The sequence below is a fragment of the Cupressus sempervirens genome, chromosome 7, assembly GCF_028749045.1.
Source record: "Cupressus sempervirens isolate cs-2001-9-10 chromosome 7, ASM2874904v1, whole genome shotgun sequence".
NCBI lineage: Eukaryota > Viridiplantae > Streptophyta > Pinopsida > Cupressales > Cupressaceae > Cupressus > Cupressus sempervirens.
The window spans coordinates 570,829,811-570,851,761 of record NC_143124.1 but is presented as its reverse complement, the minus strand read 5'-3'; the positions used below and the strand labels follow the sequence as shown (position 1 = coordinate 570,851,761).

Here is a 21,951-nt window from a genome sequence, read left to right as displayed (position 1 = left end):
GCTTATTTTTAAGCAGCCCTCTTAAATGTTACTTTTATATTTAATTTTTAATCATATTTCTTGCAAATAAAAGGAGATAGAAAAATGGTGAAGACATGTTGCTTTTCTCAATAAGCAATTGTGGCTTATTTCTAAACTTTCCCCCCCTTTTTTAAAGCTTATTTTCAATTAATAAGCAGCAGTTGCTCCACTAAAGTAGGAAAAGATTGTAGTTTATCATTTTCCCCTAACTAAAAATTTACATTGGAGCATTCTAGCTCCTTATATTTAAGTAGAAATTGCACTTAAGAAGCCGCATGCAGATATGGGGTTAGAATCCCTTCCACGCCTGTAATGAAAACAATTTAGAGGATATTACTCTATTGGATCTTTGTGTCACATGCAGACATTTCCAGACTTCATCACATTAAAAAAATTATTATATCATTATGTCAACATAAAAACTTCATAAAAATCTGCAATCCAAATAAAATAATAACGTACTTGTCAGATACCCTACTAGAAAATTTGTTAGTTCCCAATGTCTAGCATGCATTACTATGGAATCAAATCAATTCAATTTAAGAAAACAATTCATAATACATTTGATAATTAATATATTTAAGCCTGGATTCCTTACTTCAATCCTAAACTCAACCCTAAGTAGATTTGTAAATTTACTCGTCCGAGGGTGCTTGACAGTAATCTATTATAGATTCCCTCAAAGATTTAGGACCCTGTCCCTATCCATCTTGGGGATCACCTACTTTCTATGGGTTTACTCTGCCTTTCGCCACATAACACCAAACTATCCTCTTGAGGGGCTATAACAAGTCATTAAGGAATAGGCTATCTATATATTAACATCTTATATATTACTACTATATATAAAACTGTAAACATAACATAAATATATATAATTATGATTGCATTATTTATAAAATGCTTATATATATATATATATATGATATCTCATTATTAATTAATAGACACACATATATATTTCTGATTACTATTATTACATATATGTCTTTCCATTATCTATATTTCTTAATATATACGTCTCTTATTTCTTTTATGAGCATCTGATTGATTCCTCATCCCTTCCATTGCATTTGATCCATATTCCATATATATATCAGTCTATGATTCCCCTATATTTGAGAGGAACTTATTGTAATCCTTAAATATGCCACAATGAGACTAGACATGAGGAGTTGTGTGCCCACAGCCACAACCTTAGCAACAGCTGTCTAGGTGTGCCTCTTCCTTGTACTGTAATTGTGATTAATTAATTAATTAACAATCGTTAATCCTTCCCTGGTCAGCAATAACCTTTGATCTATTTTAGAGTATGGCTTCAAATGTTCAATATATCCTATCATACACAGTGATATTTGCATAAAATGATATTGATTCTTCAAGTCATAGAATACCTGCCCATCCAAACAATAATATCGATCTTCCCTTCTCTATCTTCTCTCTTCAAACTCCTTCATGGACTTTCATGACTTGGCAGGGGATTCAACACATCAAACAAAGACATTCAGTGCTACTGTTCAACACTCCTACAATTAATAATTTGAATCACACTGTTTATTGCTATCAATAACTGTTTCTCTAAATTAATAGATATGATTGTCGTGATAGGGTAGTCAATAAAATATTAAATTCCAAGCAAATATAAACTCTATCATCATTGTTTTTCGTTTTCTGTTGCTTGCTATAGTTGTTTCTTGTATTTCTCAACTTAATTTGTAGTCAAAGCTCCTCCCATTGCTTTTGTAATAGTTATCCCTGCTGGGTCATAATAGGTATCCCCTCCCACCTCCTGTAAATACAAAGAGAATATGAATCAATGTTGTAGTTATGTCCTTTGTTAAGATAATACAGGGATTGATACATATATTTCTTCTTCCATGTAAACTCTTATATTTTAGATGTGCATTTGTAAGAGTAAGCAGAATTGCTGTTGATAACCAGCAGACTCCAATGATACACAACTCCCCAGAAGAAAGGAGGGTAAGGGAGCAGAGTCTAAAGAAAAATACATCAGGTCAGGCACCACTAGAGTTTCCCACAGTTTAATCTAAGGGGGGAAACAGCTCGACATGGTAGGGACCGGGGAGAAAGTTGGGTGTAATCGTTGTCACCTATTAAAACAATGGGGTTACCTCTATATTTTATAATGGATATTAATGCATTACTTACTTTGAGGTTTGTTTGATTTTTATACATTAAGGACTCTCTCTCTCTCTCTCTCTCTCTCTCTCTCTCTCTCTCTCTCAAAAGAGTTATGATGGTAATATATCATTCTGTGTGCATCCCTTAAACCGTTTCTTGCAATGGACTTTCCACATACTATGTATTTTCTTCTCTTAACAAATATTAGAAGTGTAATGTAATGTCAAGGTTGGGAAATATTACCGTTATTATATTATAACTGTTTTTTTTTAAATTAATTTCATATTTTTTACTTATTTATCATTATTTATAATAAAATCCTATCTTGGGAAGGGGAGATCACAATAATGCATATTTATGCATCTCTATCTTTTTGTGAATGTGCGGCAGATGTCCTCAATTTTCATACAAGGCCATCACAAGTTCTAGTGGAAAACTGCATTGAAATAATTTCACATTGCACTGTTCTTTGCCTAAAAGAAAATATAAAACAAACAATGTAAATCAGATAGTTAACACATTAGAGCATAAATAAATATTGAAAGACAATTTCTGAAGTAACACCTCCAGACTTCACTAGGGATGCCAACCAAATCATGCATGGAAGAATGCTCCCTTTAACATGTTTGTAACTAATGATACACAGATCACGTCTCTTCATAGCATGGTAAGAGATTACATCAAACCTTTGGTAACTGCACTAGGATCCTCATAAAAGCCAGCAATTATTGCTACATGCCCAGGCCTAGATTCAGTGGGAGGTCTTGCATGTGAAACCCCCCATCGCCCTTTTTCATAGATTATACTTCTCAGAAAAGGAGCCCTTGGTTTTTTAATAGTGTCCAGCTCAAAGAATTTATCAGCTCGCAAGCCATCAGCTGCAAGGAAACCAAAAAATGGCATATGAGGAATGTACAAATTTATGCAACCCATATCATACAAATAAAATAAAATCTTTCATTTATTGCACAATGCTTGACATAGCCTATTTGTTCAATCAATGAAATATAGACTTTTTACCATAGAACTATGACTGACTATTTAGGCAATTACCACGCTATAAGATGAATGAATGTCCAGCTTCAGATGTGAGATGTGAAATATCTTATCTGATCAGTTTTATGTTGAGAAACAAAAACATGGAATTGCCTATATTATAACATTCAAGGAACAGCATAAACTAAAAAGAAAAGAAAATGCATAGTATGTTTCCAACATCTTTTGTGGAACTTCAAGGACAATGCATTTCCTCGTGCAATTTAATAATTTAGATTTTAGATACAAAAAAAGTATGCATTAACACATCAAACTTCAAAGGTATATATGCAGAATTGATTGTGAACTCTTCTGGCCTAATGGAATAATATAATGGTATTGCACAGAGTAAGATTGCTCTGCACACCTCATCAACAAACCTGGTTGAGGACTAGTTTTATACTTCTTAGTCAAGCATCCATCAACAAAACACTATATTCACTTGGAGGATACCAGTGAAACTGCAGTGGAAGACAACTATATCAAGGGTTGCCACAAAGAATAAGTGAAGCTTTTGCACACATCGAAATGATTTCAATCATGGTGAGGAATAAGGTTTATTCAATAATTGAAGGTCTCATGTAAAACAAATTAGAAGGAAACCTTCACTTTATAAGATATGTTATTTTAAGGTTTAAAAATTAATGGTTACAAATAATTAATAATTAATGTCCATTATTGATTACAAATACTTGAATAATAAATGTGGTTACAAATGGTTCATTTTTTATTTTTCCCATACAGAATGTTTGCTTGACTTTTTGTATTTGATTAGAGCTATAGATGTAAAGAACTCCAATATGGAGTCCCATCATACAATTTTATCCCCAACAGTTATGAAAAGGTGTGATAACAAAAGCTGACTGAAAACATAGACATTTTTTCTAAGGAAACCTAAGAATAGTTCAAAAACATCAGAGGATCAATAACGTGTTCACAAAGCTCAATCCAATAATTTTTTCCTTCACAAGAATTGATATATACTAGCCTTTATTGCTGTGTTTTTTTTTTTTAAATTTATAACATCATTTTGCATGTCATGTAATAATGACAAAAAGGTTATCATGTCTCAGAAAAGCTGCCCATTATATTTCCTTACCTTCACTTATGGGAAAATGCATAAGGTTAAAAAGTTAAGCCATTTAGGCAGAACAATGCAATGTGGATTTAGTGGACACTAGAGGCCACTCACATTAAAATATATAATGTGCAATTAAATTCCATACTTACAACGATTATATGCAGCATTTTCAAATATTCTTCATCATCCTATTACCCCAACCAAAAGTTCCACAGTTTGCACAATGCCTCTTCATATCATTAATAAGATAGGCAGGAATAACATGTAATACAAAATATACCATATCCCAAACATTTATTTAATATGATATGGACATAAACAAATCCTAAGTCAAATTTCTCATTAACAAGACCAGTAAGCAGAAAAGGCCCCGGCTTGAGTGGCTGAAAGCATCTTGTTGCTAGCAATTGGTCATGAGGTTCAATCCTTCCATCCACATGTACCAAAGGGCATGCACGCCAGCGTCACAAGTCACTTCAAAAGGTTTGTGCACTACAGGTTATAGGGGGATAAGCGAATCCTTACAGTGTAACCAAAAAACGAAAATCTTGTAAGCCCAACCTAAGAGCATTTGTCTGATGATATTGTAAGACTAAGCAAACCCAAATCATATTTTCGAATGTTGAATGAACTCAAAGTCTCTGGCCTATATAGACAGGATGCAAGTGACATTGATTGATAATACATAAAGCAATGTAAAAGGATACCAAAATAAAATGGAGGGGTCCACTAAGTCTGCCACAACTCTATCAACTAATGACATTGTAAGACTATGTAAACCCCATTCATATTCCCTAATGTTGAATGAGCTCATTGTCTCTTGCTTATATAGAAAGGATGCAAGATCAATGATTCATTGCAAAGATTCAACATTATGTCATTAACAGATAATAGATAAAGTAATAGAAGCCAAAATGTTCCACTAAGTCTTCCACAACTCTATCAAGTGCCCACCAAAATGTATTTGTCCCATGTCATTCCTTCATAATTTTTCCAACAGATGTAAAAGGTCTTTCACCCGGGAGCATACATCTTTGTAAGAGATTTGGAATTGATTCTAAAAATGAAATGGATTTGATAGATCATACCATATAGGATATGGCCGCAATCAATTTGTCAAGCTACTTCAGCTAGCTTAAGTTTTACTTGACTATGACAAATAAATTCTTCAAAAAATTCATATTTGGAAATGGCATAAAATTTAATCATTGGAAATGAATAACTCCAATCTGTTTTTCTGTCTTCTTAATCTAGTGTTAAAGTGTTTTCCAGACCTAAATTGATATTATCAAAGAAATCCATCAATCTAGATTCTAGATTGCCAAATATATCTGCATAGTTTTTAAATTCATATTGATTAAAGGAGAGATTGTTCATTGAGCCAAATTTACACATTTTTTAAATATTTCAGCCACCAGAAATTGTAAGTTTCATAATCTGAAGATCCACTATAATGCATTGCTTGGCTTAATTGTCACAACTACTCTTTAAGCCCATATTCTTTAGAAAGTGTTTCCTCAAAATCTGTGTGCCTGTAGTTCCAACTATCTCTAATCAAACTGCAAAATTCATCTAGTCATTTATTCACCAAACATCAGATATGACACATATGAGTTCAAGAATATAGATTGGCAACACTAGCTCTAGGTCTTCTCCAATAATGATAAAGAGTTGACTGGTTAAAAATTGGAATGTTTACACCTTTTATCCCTACTATATTGAAATCATAACTCAAAAACTAAAAATACCATCCTGAGACTCTCCCTTGTGCAAAATCCGTGTTAGACTTTTTCCTTAACAAGCTTCTTATTGCTTGAATGTCAATTCAATTCTTACAGTAAAATGTTCAAGTCTCAGAAAATTTTGAAATTCCTTTTTTCATAGCTAGTATTTCTTATTCATATATGTGACACCTAGATTTTGTCTCTATGAATGTACGTAACTTGCATCCACATATGTCATTTTTCCCATTTGGATATTCTTATGTTAAAACAGCTATGTGCCGAGTGAACTTGTGGGGTGATCTTGTATCCCCCGGCCCCTTCTTTTCTGGATATGTATCTTTAATATTTAATTGATAGGAAAGGTCTATTCATCAAAAAAAACATCAATATATAAAATCAAAGGAATACTAGAGTGAGGTATTTGTAATGCTAGAAGTTTTGAACATTTATTTTTTGTCCTTATGTCTGCTTCAATAGCCAATTGTACCAATCTTGGCTTTTAGCCTTCACCTTATCTTGGATTTATTTAATTTTCTGTCTTTTGCCAAATCTTCATAAAATCAAGAAACAATATTCAAACATCCTAAGAATCTTTGAATTCTATCAAAGTATGAGGTTGAAACTTTATTTTTCCTAAATCTAAATGTAAACCTAAAAAATCAAGTTAGTTTTGACAATGCCCAACTTCTTGTCGTGCCGTTTGTTGCTGTAAATATTGCTCGCGCTAAAAAGTACTGTTAATAAAATTAAAATCCCATCCACATATACAACACAAAACCCTTTTTTATGTTTGTGACTTTGAGCACCTGACCCATTCTTTGTTGAAAATACGTTGATGCAATCCAAAGACCAAAAGGCATTACATTCCATTTATATAGTCCTTGATATACTGAAAAGTTTGTTCTATATATCTGGTTCATTTACCCTTATTTGCTAGAATCCAAATTTACAATCAAACTTGAAATATATTTTCTCTGTGGTTTCTCTTCTTATCAGATCTAGATCAGATAATTGAATGGAACTATAATATCATTAAGAGCCATTAAATTTATGCAAATTCTTTTCTTACATCTTTCTCTTTCTGCTTTCTTGTTGACCAAAAATGTTAGACATGCAAGTGAACTTTTGCTTTTCTGGCAGCACATTGAACCATTCATACATTTCTTTGAATTCATTTGGGCTTTAGAAGATAAGCTAGTTTATGAGGAGTGGTATGCTAATATTCTAGACAGGTATAATAGGTTCATGCTACAACATTTATTTTTAATAAAAATTGAATTATGCATAGGTTATTATCTTCTATTCGTTCAATGTTGTATGCTTTTAATGTTCTCCTGCTGACGAGTTTAGTGATATTCTTGAACTTCTTTTGTCCATTCCTTTTTGTCTAGCCTATTATAAGCAAAAATATCAAAATCTTAATTTGCTCACCATTATTCTTGAGCGATATCTTTCTTAGAACAAAAGAGGAAAATAAAACCAATTAGAACATCATTATCCATAATATTATATTCTAAAATGATATGGCCAACAGAATGATATATGCTAGATTTTTGGTCTAATGAATAGCTTGTTGAGTTTTTATGGTGGAATTTTGGTGATTGCTCACCCAAATTTTTGGCAAGTTTTTTCAACAAATTTTTAATTTAACAAGTCAATGCAATTGATTCATGGGATGCAAGAATGGTTTGAGAAAATCCTGCTAGATATTCAATCATGCTGCTCCTGTATTCTAAGTCGTATGATTTCCAAAGAAAGAACACACACCCACCCAGCACAGTTGCAGCTAGAATATGGTTTACTTCAGCAAATCAACAGGGTACTTATTATCTTCAAACAAATGCCATGGTTCCCTCAAAGAATGGCATCCAGCTATTTCCTCATTCGCTTAAACCTCCTCTCCTTAAATCCATGGTGTCCACCCATGCCTCAATAATATTTGCAATATCTCCCAAAACTTTGAAAAAATTTCTTTGCAAGAGACTTCACAAATTTTGTATTTGTATCTCTACCTGGTAAATCCACAGTGAGAAATTTGAGTAATCTTTCCAACAAACTGACTAGGGTAGATTAGTACCACTACTGATTCCATTTACCCTTAAGGTTTCCATCCCATGGTTTGCAGCTCCAAAGAAGCTCTCTAAAATCCAAAAGGAAGCAAAAGAATCCAAGCATATGAAAAAGAGTCTCAAAACATACTTCTATAATAACCCCCAAAAGCTACTAGAACTTTTCAGTTTCTTGCTCTTTTAATAATTCATTTAAACTCAGGAAACAAAGTAACTTATCTAATCTCCTTTATTATTCTCAAGTGGCATCCTCCGTGGGCAAGACTGTCCATCTGATAAAATGCTACTTGATTACTCTGCTCCTCAATCTCCTCCTTTGATATTTAGAATCTCACCAATTACCAAAATCAATCTGCTCCTGTACCTTTTTGAGGCATAATATCTGCCCTCCCCATCCAATGGTGGACACTCATAATGTATTTCCCCCATTCTCTGAACAATCTTATAACGGCCGTAGAAGCAAGATTTTAAATTTTTTGCACCGCTTTTGTTCAAAGAAGACTGCCTATGGGGTTGTAGATGCAAGAAAACCAAGCCTCCCCACCTCAAAGCTTTTCTCTACTCTATGCCTCTTTGCATGTATTTTTTGTTGATTCTAGGCACTTCGAATGATATCCTTTAGTATCTAAAGGAATGTCCTCACTCTCCTAAATCTAGTCTTACCTTTAGGAGCTCTACTCTCCAAAGGCCAATTCCAAAAATGACGGAGTGTCATATTCATATAATGCTCTGAAGGGAGTCATTCTAGTCAACATGTGATAGATGGTGTTATACAATGCTTGCCAAATGCAACCACCTAATCCAAGCCTTTTGTTGTCTAGCAATATAACTATGCAATATCCTACAGCCCATTTATTCACAAACTATGCTTGGCCATTAAACCTAGGGATAGTAATTGATACTAGGGATCAACTCGACACCAACCTGGATACTAAAATAGCTCCTACCATAAAGCACTAAGCCACTTGCTATCCCTACCACTAACTATATTTCTTGGCAAGCCCTTGGGTTCGAACGCCTCCCTAGAAACAACTTAGCGACCTGTGGTGCCCTATACTTCAATGAGATAGTGAAGAAACATGCAAACTTGGTTAAACAAATAATTACCACAAAAATGCAATATTTCAATGCACTTTCAATAGACCGATGATGAAGTCCATAGATACACTCTCACATTTCTGCTCTAGGATAGGCTATGGCTAAAGCAAACCAACTTTAAAGTGTGTTCTAACTTGTTCTACTGACAAGTCATACATACCCAAACATGTGGCAAGATATCACTCATGAGGACAAGTCATACATACCCAAACATGTGGCAAGATATCACTCATGAGGCCCTCCCATGAAAACATTTTCTCTAATCTACTTGTAAGCCTAAAATATCTAGGATGTCTTCCTAATGGCGCGTGGATAGCTCTCAAAATCTTCTCCTTAAGCTCAGACTCAGGGACCAAGTAAAGTCTATCCTTGTAGTAAATAGTATCATCTACGACCCTATATTTTCCATCCTAAACCTTGCCATCCATCACCTCACATGTAAATGTATTTTTGGAACACTCAACCAAAAGGTGAACCTTCTAGTCAATTGAAATTTCTACTCCAGAACAAGCAATGGGCTTCTTCAAAAGAGCATCAACAACAACATTCTATTTACCGTTAACATATTCTTTGTCCAAGTCATATGTCAAAACCTCACTAACTCACTTATGTTATCTTTCATTTAAATCCTTCTACTCTAAGAAGTATTTAAACTTATGGTCAATTCTAACTATAAACTTCTCACCAACCAAGTATTGCTTAACCTTCGCCACTACATGCATGATAGCAATTATTTCCCTATCATAGATGGAAAACTCCAACTAGGCAAAAATTCAGCAAGCCCCCAAAAAAATCGGGAAAAATTCAACCAGTTTTTGAAAAAAGCTCAGGGGAAAACTTGGAAACTTAAAAAACAGCTTTGAATTTAATTTTAAAATGCATTTTCTTTTTACAAAATTCAATGAGAAGATGCATCCAATGAGTTAATTAATGAGAACACAAAAGAAACAAGCAGAGTTTAGATATATAAATGGAAAGTGGATACAAAGTCACATTCTCATGTGGAATGTTATGGCTAGAAACAAAATAGTTAGTAGTTTCTACAAAACCAGAAGTAAATACATCATTACAATGACATCTTCCTCTTCCCAACCCTACTAGCAAATAAGGGAATGTGATTTTCGAGAAAAACCCATTAAAATCCGCCTTAGATTCACTTGAATCCACCTCCAATACTTTGAAATCACCTAGCAAGGGCTTGGAAGACCACTTTCCTCCACTTGCAATTCAAGTTCCTGTAAACCAAAAACGAATGAAATAATGGCTTTATTTTGCATTGACACTGAAACTATCGTGCGGGCAAGTTTTTCGTAAACACTCTCCAAGTAATCGGTGAGTTTTCACCAAAAAATCGTCCCCTGTGACCTACTAGTTTTCCTGGTAAATGCACGCCAAGCTAAAAAGCTCGGCAATTAGTTGGCGATCATGCCAACTATGGATGAAACAGAGCATCTTTGTTTCTCTGGGCTTTTGGCTCCTATAGGCAATTGGGGGCATATTCTGAATTAAGACTACTCCAATCCCCTCACCTAAAGCATTGCATTCCAACACAAAAGACTAAGTGAAATTTGGTCAATCCAACACGAGACAAGTGCTCATCACCTCCTTAAGTTTGTCAAATGCATGTTGAGCCCATACCTTCACTTAAAAGCCCCTTTCTTGATGAGATCTATTAGAAGTGTACCTAACGACAAAAATATCTTGACAAGTCTCTTGCAATAGTTGCACAATTTGAAGAAACCCCACAACGCTAGCACTCATCACATGACCCAAGTAGAGAATTTATGTCATTCTAAACTCACACTTGAAAGCCTTAGCACATAAAGATTGTGCCTCCATGATACCCAACCTCATCAAAATGTCTCAAGTGTTCTCCCAAGTTCTATATTATATATGTCATCAAAGAATACCAAGAGAAACTTCTGAAACTGTTTGTCAAAAATGCGGTTTATACAAGACTAAAAAGCAGTGGGAGCATTAGTCTACCCAAATGGAATGACTAGAAACTCATGGTACCCATGATGACACCCGAATGTTGTTTTATGAAAATCCTGCTCCCTTTCTTTCATGTGATGATTACCTAATCAAAGTTCACTTTTTGAGAAATACATTGCAATGTGCAACTCATCCAGCAAATCACCAATCTTGATTAAGGAGCATATGATTTTTATGGTCTTTTTGTTCATGGCATGGTAGTCTATACACATCCTCATAGACTTGTCCTTCTTCTCCACGAATACTAAAGAAGAAAAGGGACTCAAACTAAATATAATGTGCCCCATATCTAGCAACTCCTTAATGGCCTTTTTATTTCTTCCTTAAACTTCTTCCAATGCCTATAAGGAATAGTGATGACAAGCTTAGAGCCCTCCTCCAACTCAATAAGATGTTCAAACCTTCAATTTGGAGGTCTCCTTGGAGGAATCTCATTGAACACCAAATCGTGTTTGACTAACATTGTATGAATGTCTACATGATAGTGATCACTGCTATCTATAGGGACCTTGGAAGAAATTATACATTGTGTTGCCCATGCCACATCACCATGTCTAAACTATTCTCCATCATTTTTGTTGACACAACCCTGGGAGGACCATTGTACATGCCTCTCAACACAACCTTTCTTCCATCCACTCTAAATTTAGGCTCCATTAACTAAAAGTTTTACTCCCCTAATGAATGAAGCTACTGTATGCCACATAGAATTCATCAGTAGCGATGTAATTACCGAGTGTGATATTTAGCTACAAGAGCCATTGGGTTCAAGCCATGTTGAATCTATTTGCCACCATAACATCAAATCCCTCAAATTCCCCACCTATATACCCATCATTGCTACGAGATTTGAGTCTACTAAACTATGGTTTGCCTCGCAATCTACTACAACTATCATACATTGCCCATGCAAGACTACACACTTGAAAAGAATTAAACCTAGGTGTATTGATTAAGTAAAAAATAGTTCCAATGTTGACCCCCTTACGTGAATGCTCCTCATTTCTCAACCACTCATCATCAAAGGCATTTTATTCGCTGCTCTACATCTATTCTACCTTCTCTTCTTCCTCATTGTTAGAGAATATTTCAATATAATGCACCTTCCCTTTCCCTAAACACTTGTGACCCAATTTGATGCATGAGCATCCCTTAGATATACATTTTGTAAAATCCCTTATGCAATAAACTTCAGATTTAAGCAGCAAATAAACAACAAATGCTCATATAGAAAATCTCAGAAATTTCTATTGTGTTATACATCAGCAATACAATAACGAGCACCAAATATCCAATCTTAAAAATAGTATTACAATCAAATTAGAAACACCAAGAAAGAACCTATATTCACAGTGTGAACTCCATCTCGAATCCACCACAAGGCTCAACCGGGTTTGTGTCCGATTAACAAGAAGAGCTTGAAGCTGTCCGTCCTTGAGATCTTGAAACTGCAGGCAAAGCTTCCACTTCCTCAAAGGAAAACTGAAAACAATATCCAAATCCAAGCATATCCAAAAGAATGACCTTCCCCTCATTTAATGCTCAAGTTGTGACCCTTCAACTCCCTTCTCCTGTCTTTTCGTCTTCTTCCCCTTTCATCACTTAGTAACCTCCTTTTAATATTTAAAAGACATTTAATAATCTGCCTTGAGCTCCATTTAATTCACTTTAAAATATGTTATGCATTTGACTTAATTTTCTCTAATGTCCCAAATTGGGGACATTACACATATTGTTTTCATTTTAATGTTCAAGGCCTTGTTTTGTGTTGATATACGTCTTAGGGGATTCTTGAGGTCTATTTCTATAAATTTGGATAGATTTTGAAACCTAGGAATTCAAATTTTTGAGTTTCCTGCCTAAACTCATTTTGAATTTTCTAGCAGAATTTCGGATTGTAAAGTGTTGCAATTTGTTCTCCACCCTTAATTTCAGGTTGTTTTGTGTCGATGAAGGCTTTTTAACACCATTTGTGTCAAGTAAAAGTTAGTTTGTGCCTTGAAAAAGAGTGCAAAAATTGGAAATATGTTGTCAAGTGAAAAGTTGCAAAAAGTGCAACAATGTTGCAACTTTGTAGATCTTGACCAAGAATCAGTTATGTGATGAAACCACATTGTGTTGGATGTAAAAAGGATGTAAACATTCAAAACAAAGAGTTTTTTGGAGTTTGGAGTGAAGAAAATTTGTTCCTTACATTGAAAAGGACCGTTTTTCCACTATTTTACCAGCTTTGCAGTCTGAAAACATGACTTCTTTGGATTTGTATGGTCTAGCACCGACTTGCACATGATTGGAAAAGATGAATATGGCTCTTACCTTACAAATAATTGGTTTCATTCATTTTTATAGAGTTCTGAGTAAGATATAGCATTTTCACATTGGCTGTTTAAACAGTTTTTCCTGTGAACGGTCCAAAAGAAACATGTTGCACAGCTCTGTAAGGAAGGTTGCAAGCCTGAAATTGGAAAAGTTATCCCTGTGTCTTAAGAATCTAATGTTTTTGGTCTCAGGTAATTTCATTAAGATTTGCTCAAGTTATAGCATTTTTTGTGTTGACTGCCTTGAATCCTACCTATGGTTTCCAATGGCCATATTAATTCAATAACTTGACTTCCCACCGTTTGAATTTCATGAAAATTGATGGGAAGGACTGGCCTGATGTTATCCTTCCAAAGGAGATCTCTTCATATGCTTGCTTGTGCAAATTCTTAATGGTTGTTGGTTTAATTCTTAAAGTGTGACAGTCATGAGACCCTAGGTGAATAAGGATTTCGAGCTATATTACCCTGGGACGCATTTCCAGCCCTAAGTCTTGAGTTTCAAAAACCGTCCCCGTTTCGGGGACTTGTGGACAGCCAGAAACATTTCCAAGTCGTCAAACTTCAGAAATGGTCAACGCATTTCCAGATGGTGTTGACCATCCCAGGGACTCTGTAGTCGTTTCCCATCCGTCCTAGGGACTGCTTGAAGTTTCCAATTTTAAAATAAAATTCAACTTAATAAAATCATTAATAAATGGTGACTTTTTGCCCATTCGCTGGCCCCACATTAAAATAATAAAATATGTTAATATAACCCATGTTGAAAGATTTTTTTTTTTGGAAGCCATTACAAACTTAGCATCCAACTATGACTGAAAATTAAAACTTCAAATTTTGTTCAACAAACCAGACCTGAAAATGATTCTAAATCAAACTTCTATTTGATATTCATATTGCAGACCTGGAAATGATTGCTACTGGGTTGAGGAATACTCAGATTGTTTTCAGCTTTGATAATCTCTGATAGCAGCAATAATTGCCCAGAAATAAATTGATGTAGCTGATTGATAAGTAGGTGATAATTTCCACAGCTAGTCAAATTGTGATATTGCTGTTAGGATTTAACTGTGTGATTTTTTAGTCAAACTCATTGACCCATGTTTCATGAGTAGTGATTCAACATGAATCCATCTCTCATGAGAATAAATGGAACACTTAGCACTCATTGGATCTAGGTGATGCTCACAAGGGTGAAGCACCAAGACTTCCCAGGAGGTCACCCATCCCAGTACTACTCCAGCCTGAGTGCGCTTAACTATGGAGTTTCCTCCATGGTTAAACCCAAAGCTTGCAACCCCATTTGCAAAACCTTCACCAAGTGTTGTGCCTTATGAACCATACATTAGAAAGCCCCTTAAGCTCATCAATTGATAAGTAGGAGATAATTTCCACAACTAGTCAAATTGTGATATTGCTATCAAGATTTAACCGTGTGATTTTTGAGTCAAACTCATTGACCCATGTTTCATGAGTAGTGATTCACCATGAATCCATCTCTCATGAGAATAAATGGAACACTTAGCAATCATTGGATCTAGGTGATGCTCAAAAGGGTGAAGCACCGGGACTTCCCAGGCGGTCAACCATCCTAGTACTACTCCAACCTGAGCGCACTTAACTACAGAGTTTCCTCCATGGTTAAACCTAAAGCTTGCAACCCCATTTGCAAAACCTTTACCAAGTGTTGTGCCTTATGAACCATTCATTAGAAAGCCCCTTAAGCTCATCAATTGATAAGTAGGAGATAATTTCCATAGCTAGTCAAATTGTGATATTGCTATTAGGATTTAACTGTGTGATTTTTGAATCAAACTCATTGATCCATGTTTCATGAGTAGTGATTCAACACGAATCCATCTCTCATGAGAATAAATGGAACACTTAGCACTCATTGAATCTAGGTGATTCTCACAGGGGTGAAGCACCAGGACTTCCCGGGAGGTCACCCATCCCAGTACTACTCCAGCCTCAGCGCGCTTAACTACGGAGTAGCTTTGGGTTTAACCATGGAGGAAACTTCGTAGTTAAGCGCGCTCAGGCTGGAGTAGTACTGGGATGGGTGACCTCCCGGGAAGTCCCAGTGCTTCACCCCTGTGAGCATCACCTAGATTCAATGAGTGCTAAGTGTTCCATTTATTCTCATGAGAGATGAATTCATGTTGAATCACTACTCATGAAACATGGGTCAATGAGTTTGACTCAAAAATCACACAGTTAAATCCTGATAGCAATATGACAAGTTGTAGCTGATTACTGCCCAAACAAGATGGCTACTACCCGTCTAGGAAGATTTGGCACAACAAATTTGGTTTTTCTCCAAAACCCACAAGAAAGGGCTCTGAAGTCTACTCTGTGGCAGATTGATTCTCTCATTTGATGTCATCCTATGTTCCAATTCTTAGACGATGATTTGATTTGATGCTATGGTCTATGCTGATTTGATGAATGAAATTGATAATTTTAAACTATGTTGCTATGATGAATGTGACAATGTTATGTAATTCTGAAATTCATGAATATATATATATATAGCCGTCCCCTACCGTCCCCTATTTCAGCCAAAAAAAAAAAGCCTCGGAAACCTGTTTCCTCGTCCCCCCATCCCGAAAACTCGGGGTAGCATAGGTTTCGAGATACAATGCTTTGTTTTGATTAAATCAATAAGAGTAGTGGTTTGTAAGGCTCTCAAATGCACGGTGAAAGACTTGACAAGCCTATAATTGTTTGGATTAAACAAGGTATGGCTAATGTGCACTCATCGGGCCTAAGGAACAACATGCCTATATTGTCAACTAGGATGCGCCCAAATTGAATTATTTTGGTTGGGAGATTGTAAGTGTGTGTTGAATCAATCCTTTCCTCTGCATCACAATTCCCAAGGCTCCTTGCAGCTGAAGCCTTACTTTTTTTTGTGCAACTCATTTTGAGCCTCATCATCCAATTTATCCTTTTTGGCCACATCTACGGAAAAGCTTCATATCCTTATCTTTCTTAGGTGAGAATCCTTTTGATTGGAATTTACTTTTTGTTGTTGAAAATTCCATGTCTCTAAGCTTTTTAATCCCTAAGCCTTTATCCATTCTCTCAATGGATTTGATAGCCCATTCATAATAATTTGTGGGATCTTGTGATAACATCTTTTCTAAACAAATCCAAGTGTTTTCTCGTTTTCATTGATTATTTTTCATGTGAAACTTGAATATATTGTGAGATTGAAAATTATTAGTTTTTGATAAATTTGTTGAATTTTGAGAAGTTGAAAAACAAAATGGTCACTATACTGAAGTCAAAAGATTAGGTGAAAGGGAATATAATCAATTTTTATAGATTTTTTGTAGACAACATATGATTCAAAGAGAGTGCACCACTTCCATCACACAACAAAATAGTGTTCCTAAAGGGAGAATAGGACTACTATTACAACAGCCAAGAATATGTTGAAAGAAGAGAACTTGTATAAAAGTTTTTAGACAGATGTAATCACTGCAATTGTCTATTTGTTAAATAGGAGTCCTACAAAAGTAGTTCAGTAAATGACTTCTAAACAAGCTTAGTATAGCATTAAGCCATCAATTACTTAATTTGAAGGCGCTTGGATGTGTTGCTGATGCACCCATATCAAGAGAAAAAAGGCCAAAGTTAGATGATAAGACCATAATCTTGTAAATAAGAAATTAGTGATGAATAGAGATGTTATATTTGATGGAAAAAAAACATACCACTAATGAAAAATGAAAAAAATATTGTGAATAATTTACAATCAATCAAACCTACATAGTTCATGCAAAGCATAAAATTTCATGTGCGAGGACAAAACGATAACAAAAAATATCAAAGAACTAGTGAAACCACTCTTATGTTAAAATTTGAGAAAATGAAAACAAGGTCCCATGCCAAAGTCAACTATGCCTTGATGACTCAAGTCATGCAAACTAATTGAGCCACAAACTTTAGCCAAAGTTTGTGAAAAAGAAAAAGGTTGAGGCCATGAGGAGTAAGATAGCATCCATTGAAAGAAATAACACCTAGGATTTGGTCAAGTTATTCCTTGGTTAAAAAGTTGTAGATACAAAGTGGATGAATAAAATTAAATTAAATAATTTGATGGCAATATTGACACACATAAAGCTAGTAAATTGATAGCAAAAGGGTACACTCAATAGGAGGCATTGATTATAATGAAACGTTTTCTCCAGTATCACAGACAGATACAGTTAGACTACTTGTGTCTTTAAGTGTTCATCATGGTTGAACTATTTATCAAACAGATGTTTTAAAGTGTTTTTTTGTGGTTTTATAAGTATACTAATGAAGAGGTTTATGCCACTCAACTTCAAGGCTTTGAGATACCTTCCAAAGAACATTTTGTTTACAGGTTGAAGCAAGCCTTATATGGTTTTAAGTAGGCATCAAAAGCATGGTAATCTAGAATTAATTCCTTCCTACCTACAACAAACAAATTTCGTCAATATTTAATAATAGTACTCTATATATCAAGCTGATGCAGTCAAGATCGACAGATCTTATTAAACTACTCGACCTTACAGCCTTAATATCCCATCCAAAACACTATATGGAAACATAATATGAAATTTATCTTTATTTCAACCTTCATCTATACATTCGAACAATAGAATTTATCCAGAATTATAACATGTATGAAGGATTTCGACATGAAACAAATTAGAAATTTTTCAATGTTTCTCAAGCCTTCACACCTTTGTGGCTTAACTCCTCAATTGAATTCTAATAATAATCTTCATCCTGTAGCTCTTGTGGCTGCCTTGAACACAACAAACACACCTGCAGATCCTTATTTCTCTTCTTCTATCCTTCTCCTGTTGGCAAGGTAATTATCTACGCTATTCCTTGTGCAATTCCCTAGAGAAAAACATGCAAGTTTCTCCAACCTTGCTGTTGTTGATTGCGGCTTCTAATGCCATTGAGGGCTACATTTTGTATGATTAGAACCCTTGTGATGCCAATCCTTCCAAATGTGGCACCCAAGTTTGCTAAACTATATACAATAACTTTTTATTTTTAATGGCTTTGGAAAAACGAAGATAAACATAAACCAAGTTGTGTTCATTTACAAAACAAAGTCTCTAATTATTTTCTTAAAAATCACTAGTCTTTACCTCCATTTTATGCAGCTGAGATAAAAGATACATGATTGGAGTGCCAAAGGTCATTCACCTTGTGAACACTTCCCTCGGCATCCAAATTTAGCAAATTAATTCATTATGAGTTTATAATATGCCAAAGAATCCCTTCAACCCTTGAAACCTTGAAATTGCGCAATGCAATATTTTCAAAATCACAGCCTCTGATTTTTGAAATGAAAGTCAGGCATTGATAAAACAAATATTTTATCCTTCAACACTTCAAAATGTGCTCTTGAAGCTCCAACCTACACCAAAAATGAAAAAATCAACCATAGAAACAAAATAATTTTTTTGGTGATGCAAGATTGCTTGTGAGCCCAGATGCTCTAGCATCACAAGCACTCAGCTGAGGATAGTCTTATCCAAGTTCTATATATGGATAATCTTATCTATATTGTAAACAATTCATCTTTACTTGACAAATCTAGAACATCTCTTATTTCAGTTTTTAAAAAGACTGATTTAGGTGGATGCATCATTTTTCGGTCTAGAAGCCTCCATGTGCAGATGGTATATTTATGTCTCAACAAAAATATGCTTAAGATATTCCCCAAGGAATTTGTATAAAAGATAGCAACCCTGTTGAGGTTGGACTTGAGGTGTCCACTTCAAATGAGTCTACTTTAAAGAAACCCACTCTATAGACAGCCAATCAGTTGATTGATTTATTTGGCTACTGCACTGACCAAATATAAGTTATTAAATATGTAACGAGTTCGATGTTTTGGTTATTGTCAAAAAACTAAGAAAACATATTGGAGTGCTACTAAAAGGATTCCAAGGTACTTAAAAAACATATATTATGGTCTCTATAGACTAGATAGGTTGGATATACTGATTCAATTTAGGCAGGTTCTGTTGATGATCAGAAGTCTACTTCTAGTTATATTTTGAGCCATTACTCTGCAATACTTTCTTTGAAATACAAGAAATAGTCTACCATATCCCTTTCTACTGCAGAGGCTACATAGAAAACTGCCACTTCACCACTTGCCAAGTAGGTTGGTTGAAAAGAATCAAACAAGGTATGCAGCAAATACAGCATGGTCCCAACATATTGCATTTTCATAATCAGAGTTCCATTCAAATGAGTAAGAATCTGATGTTCCACAACAGTACTAAGCATGTTAAAATCTAGAACCACTACATTGGAGAGTTGGTTCAACAAGGTTTCGCTGAACTTGCAATATTGTCCTACTGAGGCAAGCACGCCGATATATTTATAAAATTCCTTGCCAGTAATCAATTTCAGACACTAAACTTTGCTCAGTGTCTTCTAAATGTTCATTATGCAGAATCGCTAACATATCAATGGACACTCTTCTTTTTGAGGCCGTTTCCCAATGTTCATTTAAAGGAGAATATAAGAAAAATGAACATTTTTTATTGTTGTTTAGCTAAGGTTATCAAAATCTGTCTTTGATTGCTTCTTATAAAAGTAAACTTCATTCAGCAGTTGAATTAATGCAGACTTGGAGAGCCCTCCATAACATTTATATTGCATAGTTTTTGTTGGATGATCTGCAGATCATCATAATTGTCTGTTGCTCTCATTGACCTATGTTGGCATACCCGTGGGGCAATATATCGCAGATAAGCAGTATTCAAAGTAAATACATTTCAAAACTTTCAAAATGAGAGTGCAGATAGCAATTTTCAGGACATATACCTCACTAGATCTGGATAATCAGACGAACTAGAGCAAGATTCTCACTCCATAAGTAGAATCCCTTGTTTTAACAATTGGTTTAAAAACGGTACTAGCATTCGTTCAACTTCTAAATTACTTCTATCATTACCATGTTTTATGATTGAAAGGTAACATATTTATTATATCTGTTATCTATGTCGAGTCGCTGCTTTCCCAAATTATGGAGTTATGGATAGTTCAAAAGAAGTTGTATTCTTTCTACAAGCCAATGGATCAGTTTATTAAAAAGTTTGCCAAGGACCTAGTCAATAATGAAAAGCAAGATCCAATAGAGAAAAGAAAACTAAAGCTAGGTACTATAGTTTTATAAATTTTCAACTGCATCATCTGTTATTCGCCAATTTCCACGAGCGATCATTTCTATCATGATCCCTTTACTTCAATAACACTAGTATTATCCCACGACTTGGTAACCAACCAAGCACATCAGCATATTTCGAAGTGCTATTGATCATAGAGAGCAGAAAATTACTGACAAGTTAACCCGGGACTTTAACCAAAAGGCTATTTAAGATTAGCAAAGCCTTTAAATCATCTAAATGTTATTTATGTATCAAAATGCGTCATTTTGCTCTAGAAAGAAAGAAAGATCTCCTTTAACAAAACATATGGTTCAGAAAAATGGGTGTAATGTTTTAAGTAGACCCACTGAAGAACACCAAAACCAATATTAGCATCTCTTCCTCGAGTACAGATATTGAAAGGCAAAGTCACATGCGTCCCTAGTAAGTTCAATTCAATATAGAAATTCGTTCATATTGGCTTCCATGCCAGTCATTATAGACAAAAATATAAAGAAATTTAGTACCTATGAAAAGAACAAGACGTTCGGCAGGAGGAGTGATGCGGGGAGTGACAGGATCAATTCCATGTACAATGGGGCTCTTGAAGTATATATCAAAGATGCTCATCATATAGACCGCATGAAGCACGATACCCATCAACACCATCCATTTCTCCTTCTTCTTCCTCCATTTTTCATCTGTGGAGCTTATTCTCACTCGCAGCGGAAGCCCGTTTATACCCGCCTCCGTTGTCATGGCTGCACTATTTACAACTGAAGGTACTTTCTGTTTTCTACAGCACCATTTTATACCCTGCTTGATATAGATTATTAAACTGAAGAGAAATTGTCAGTGGCAGTTGGCGGTCTTCACTGAAATTTTCTTTGAATGAATGAGTGAGTTTAATCACGTCCATCGATTCATTAATCTATGGGACCAAGGGATCATGATCTTATGTCACTTTTTCCAATGTAAGTTTTGATTTGTCTTGTTAGTTCCTGCGATATGCGATAGCAGGAAAACTATTGCTTTCGTTAAGTTTTATAGTGCTATTTGTTTGACCAATAGCATTTCAAAAATTTTAAGCTATAAAGTCTACTATATGGTTTACAAATTTTCTTATAATTTTCAAAGTTAAAAAATGTTTTTTATCTGAAAGTTTATTGGTCCTCATGAAAAAAGGCAAGGAGTAAAACTAATTTTGCACAAGAAAATTTGGATAAAAATATTGTCGATTATTTCAATGCAACGCTGTCTTCACTAATTAATTGCATTGAATGTAAGTCCTTTTGATAGGCGAAGTTT

At 34.9% G+C, this 21,951-nt stretch overlaps 1 protein-coding gene across 5 annotated transcripts in view; it reads right to left on the bottom strand.

The window, feature by feature from the left end:
• LOC149548034 (sulfatase and phosphatidylinositolglycan class N domain-containing protein) overlaps positions 1-21,658 on the bottom strand; it is a 271,143-nt gene extending 249,485 nt beyond the window's left edge. For 4 of the 5 annotated variants that reach the window (XM_089792056.1, XM_089792054.1, XM_089792052.1 and 1 more), the window contains exons 1-2: positions 21,171-21,542; positions 2,850-3,041 (exon numbers count right to left, since the gene is read on the bottom strand). In XM_089792056.1, the coding sequence (XP_089648182.1) occupies positions 2,850-3,041; positions 21,171-21,402 (424 nt within the window). In that variant the 5' untranslated portion in view covers positions 21,403-21,542. Of the gene's footprint in view, positions 1-2,849; positions 3,042-21,170 lie in introns of all 5 variants that reach the window. The other variant, XM_089792055.1, reaches the window with a different exon arrangement.
• Positions 21,659-21,951: the final 293 nt, after the last annotated feature.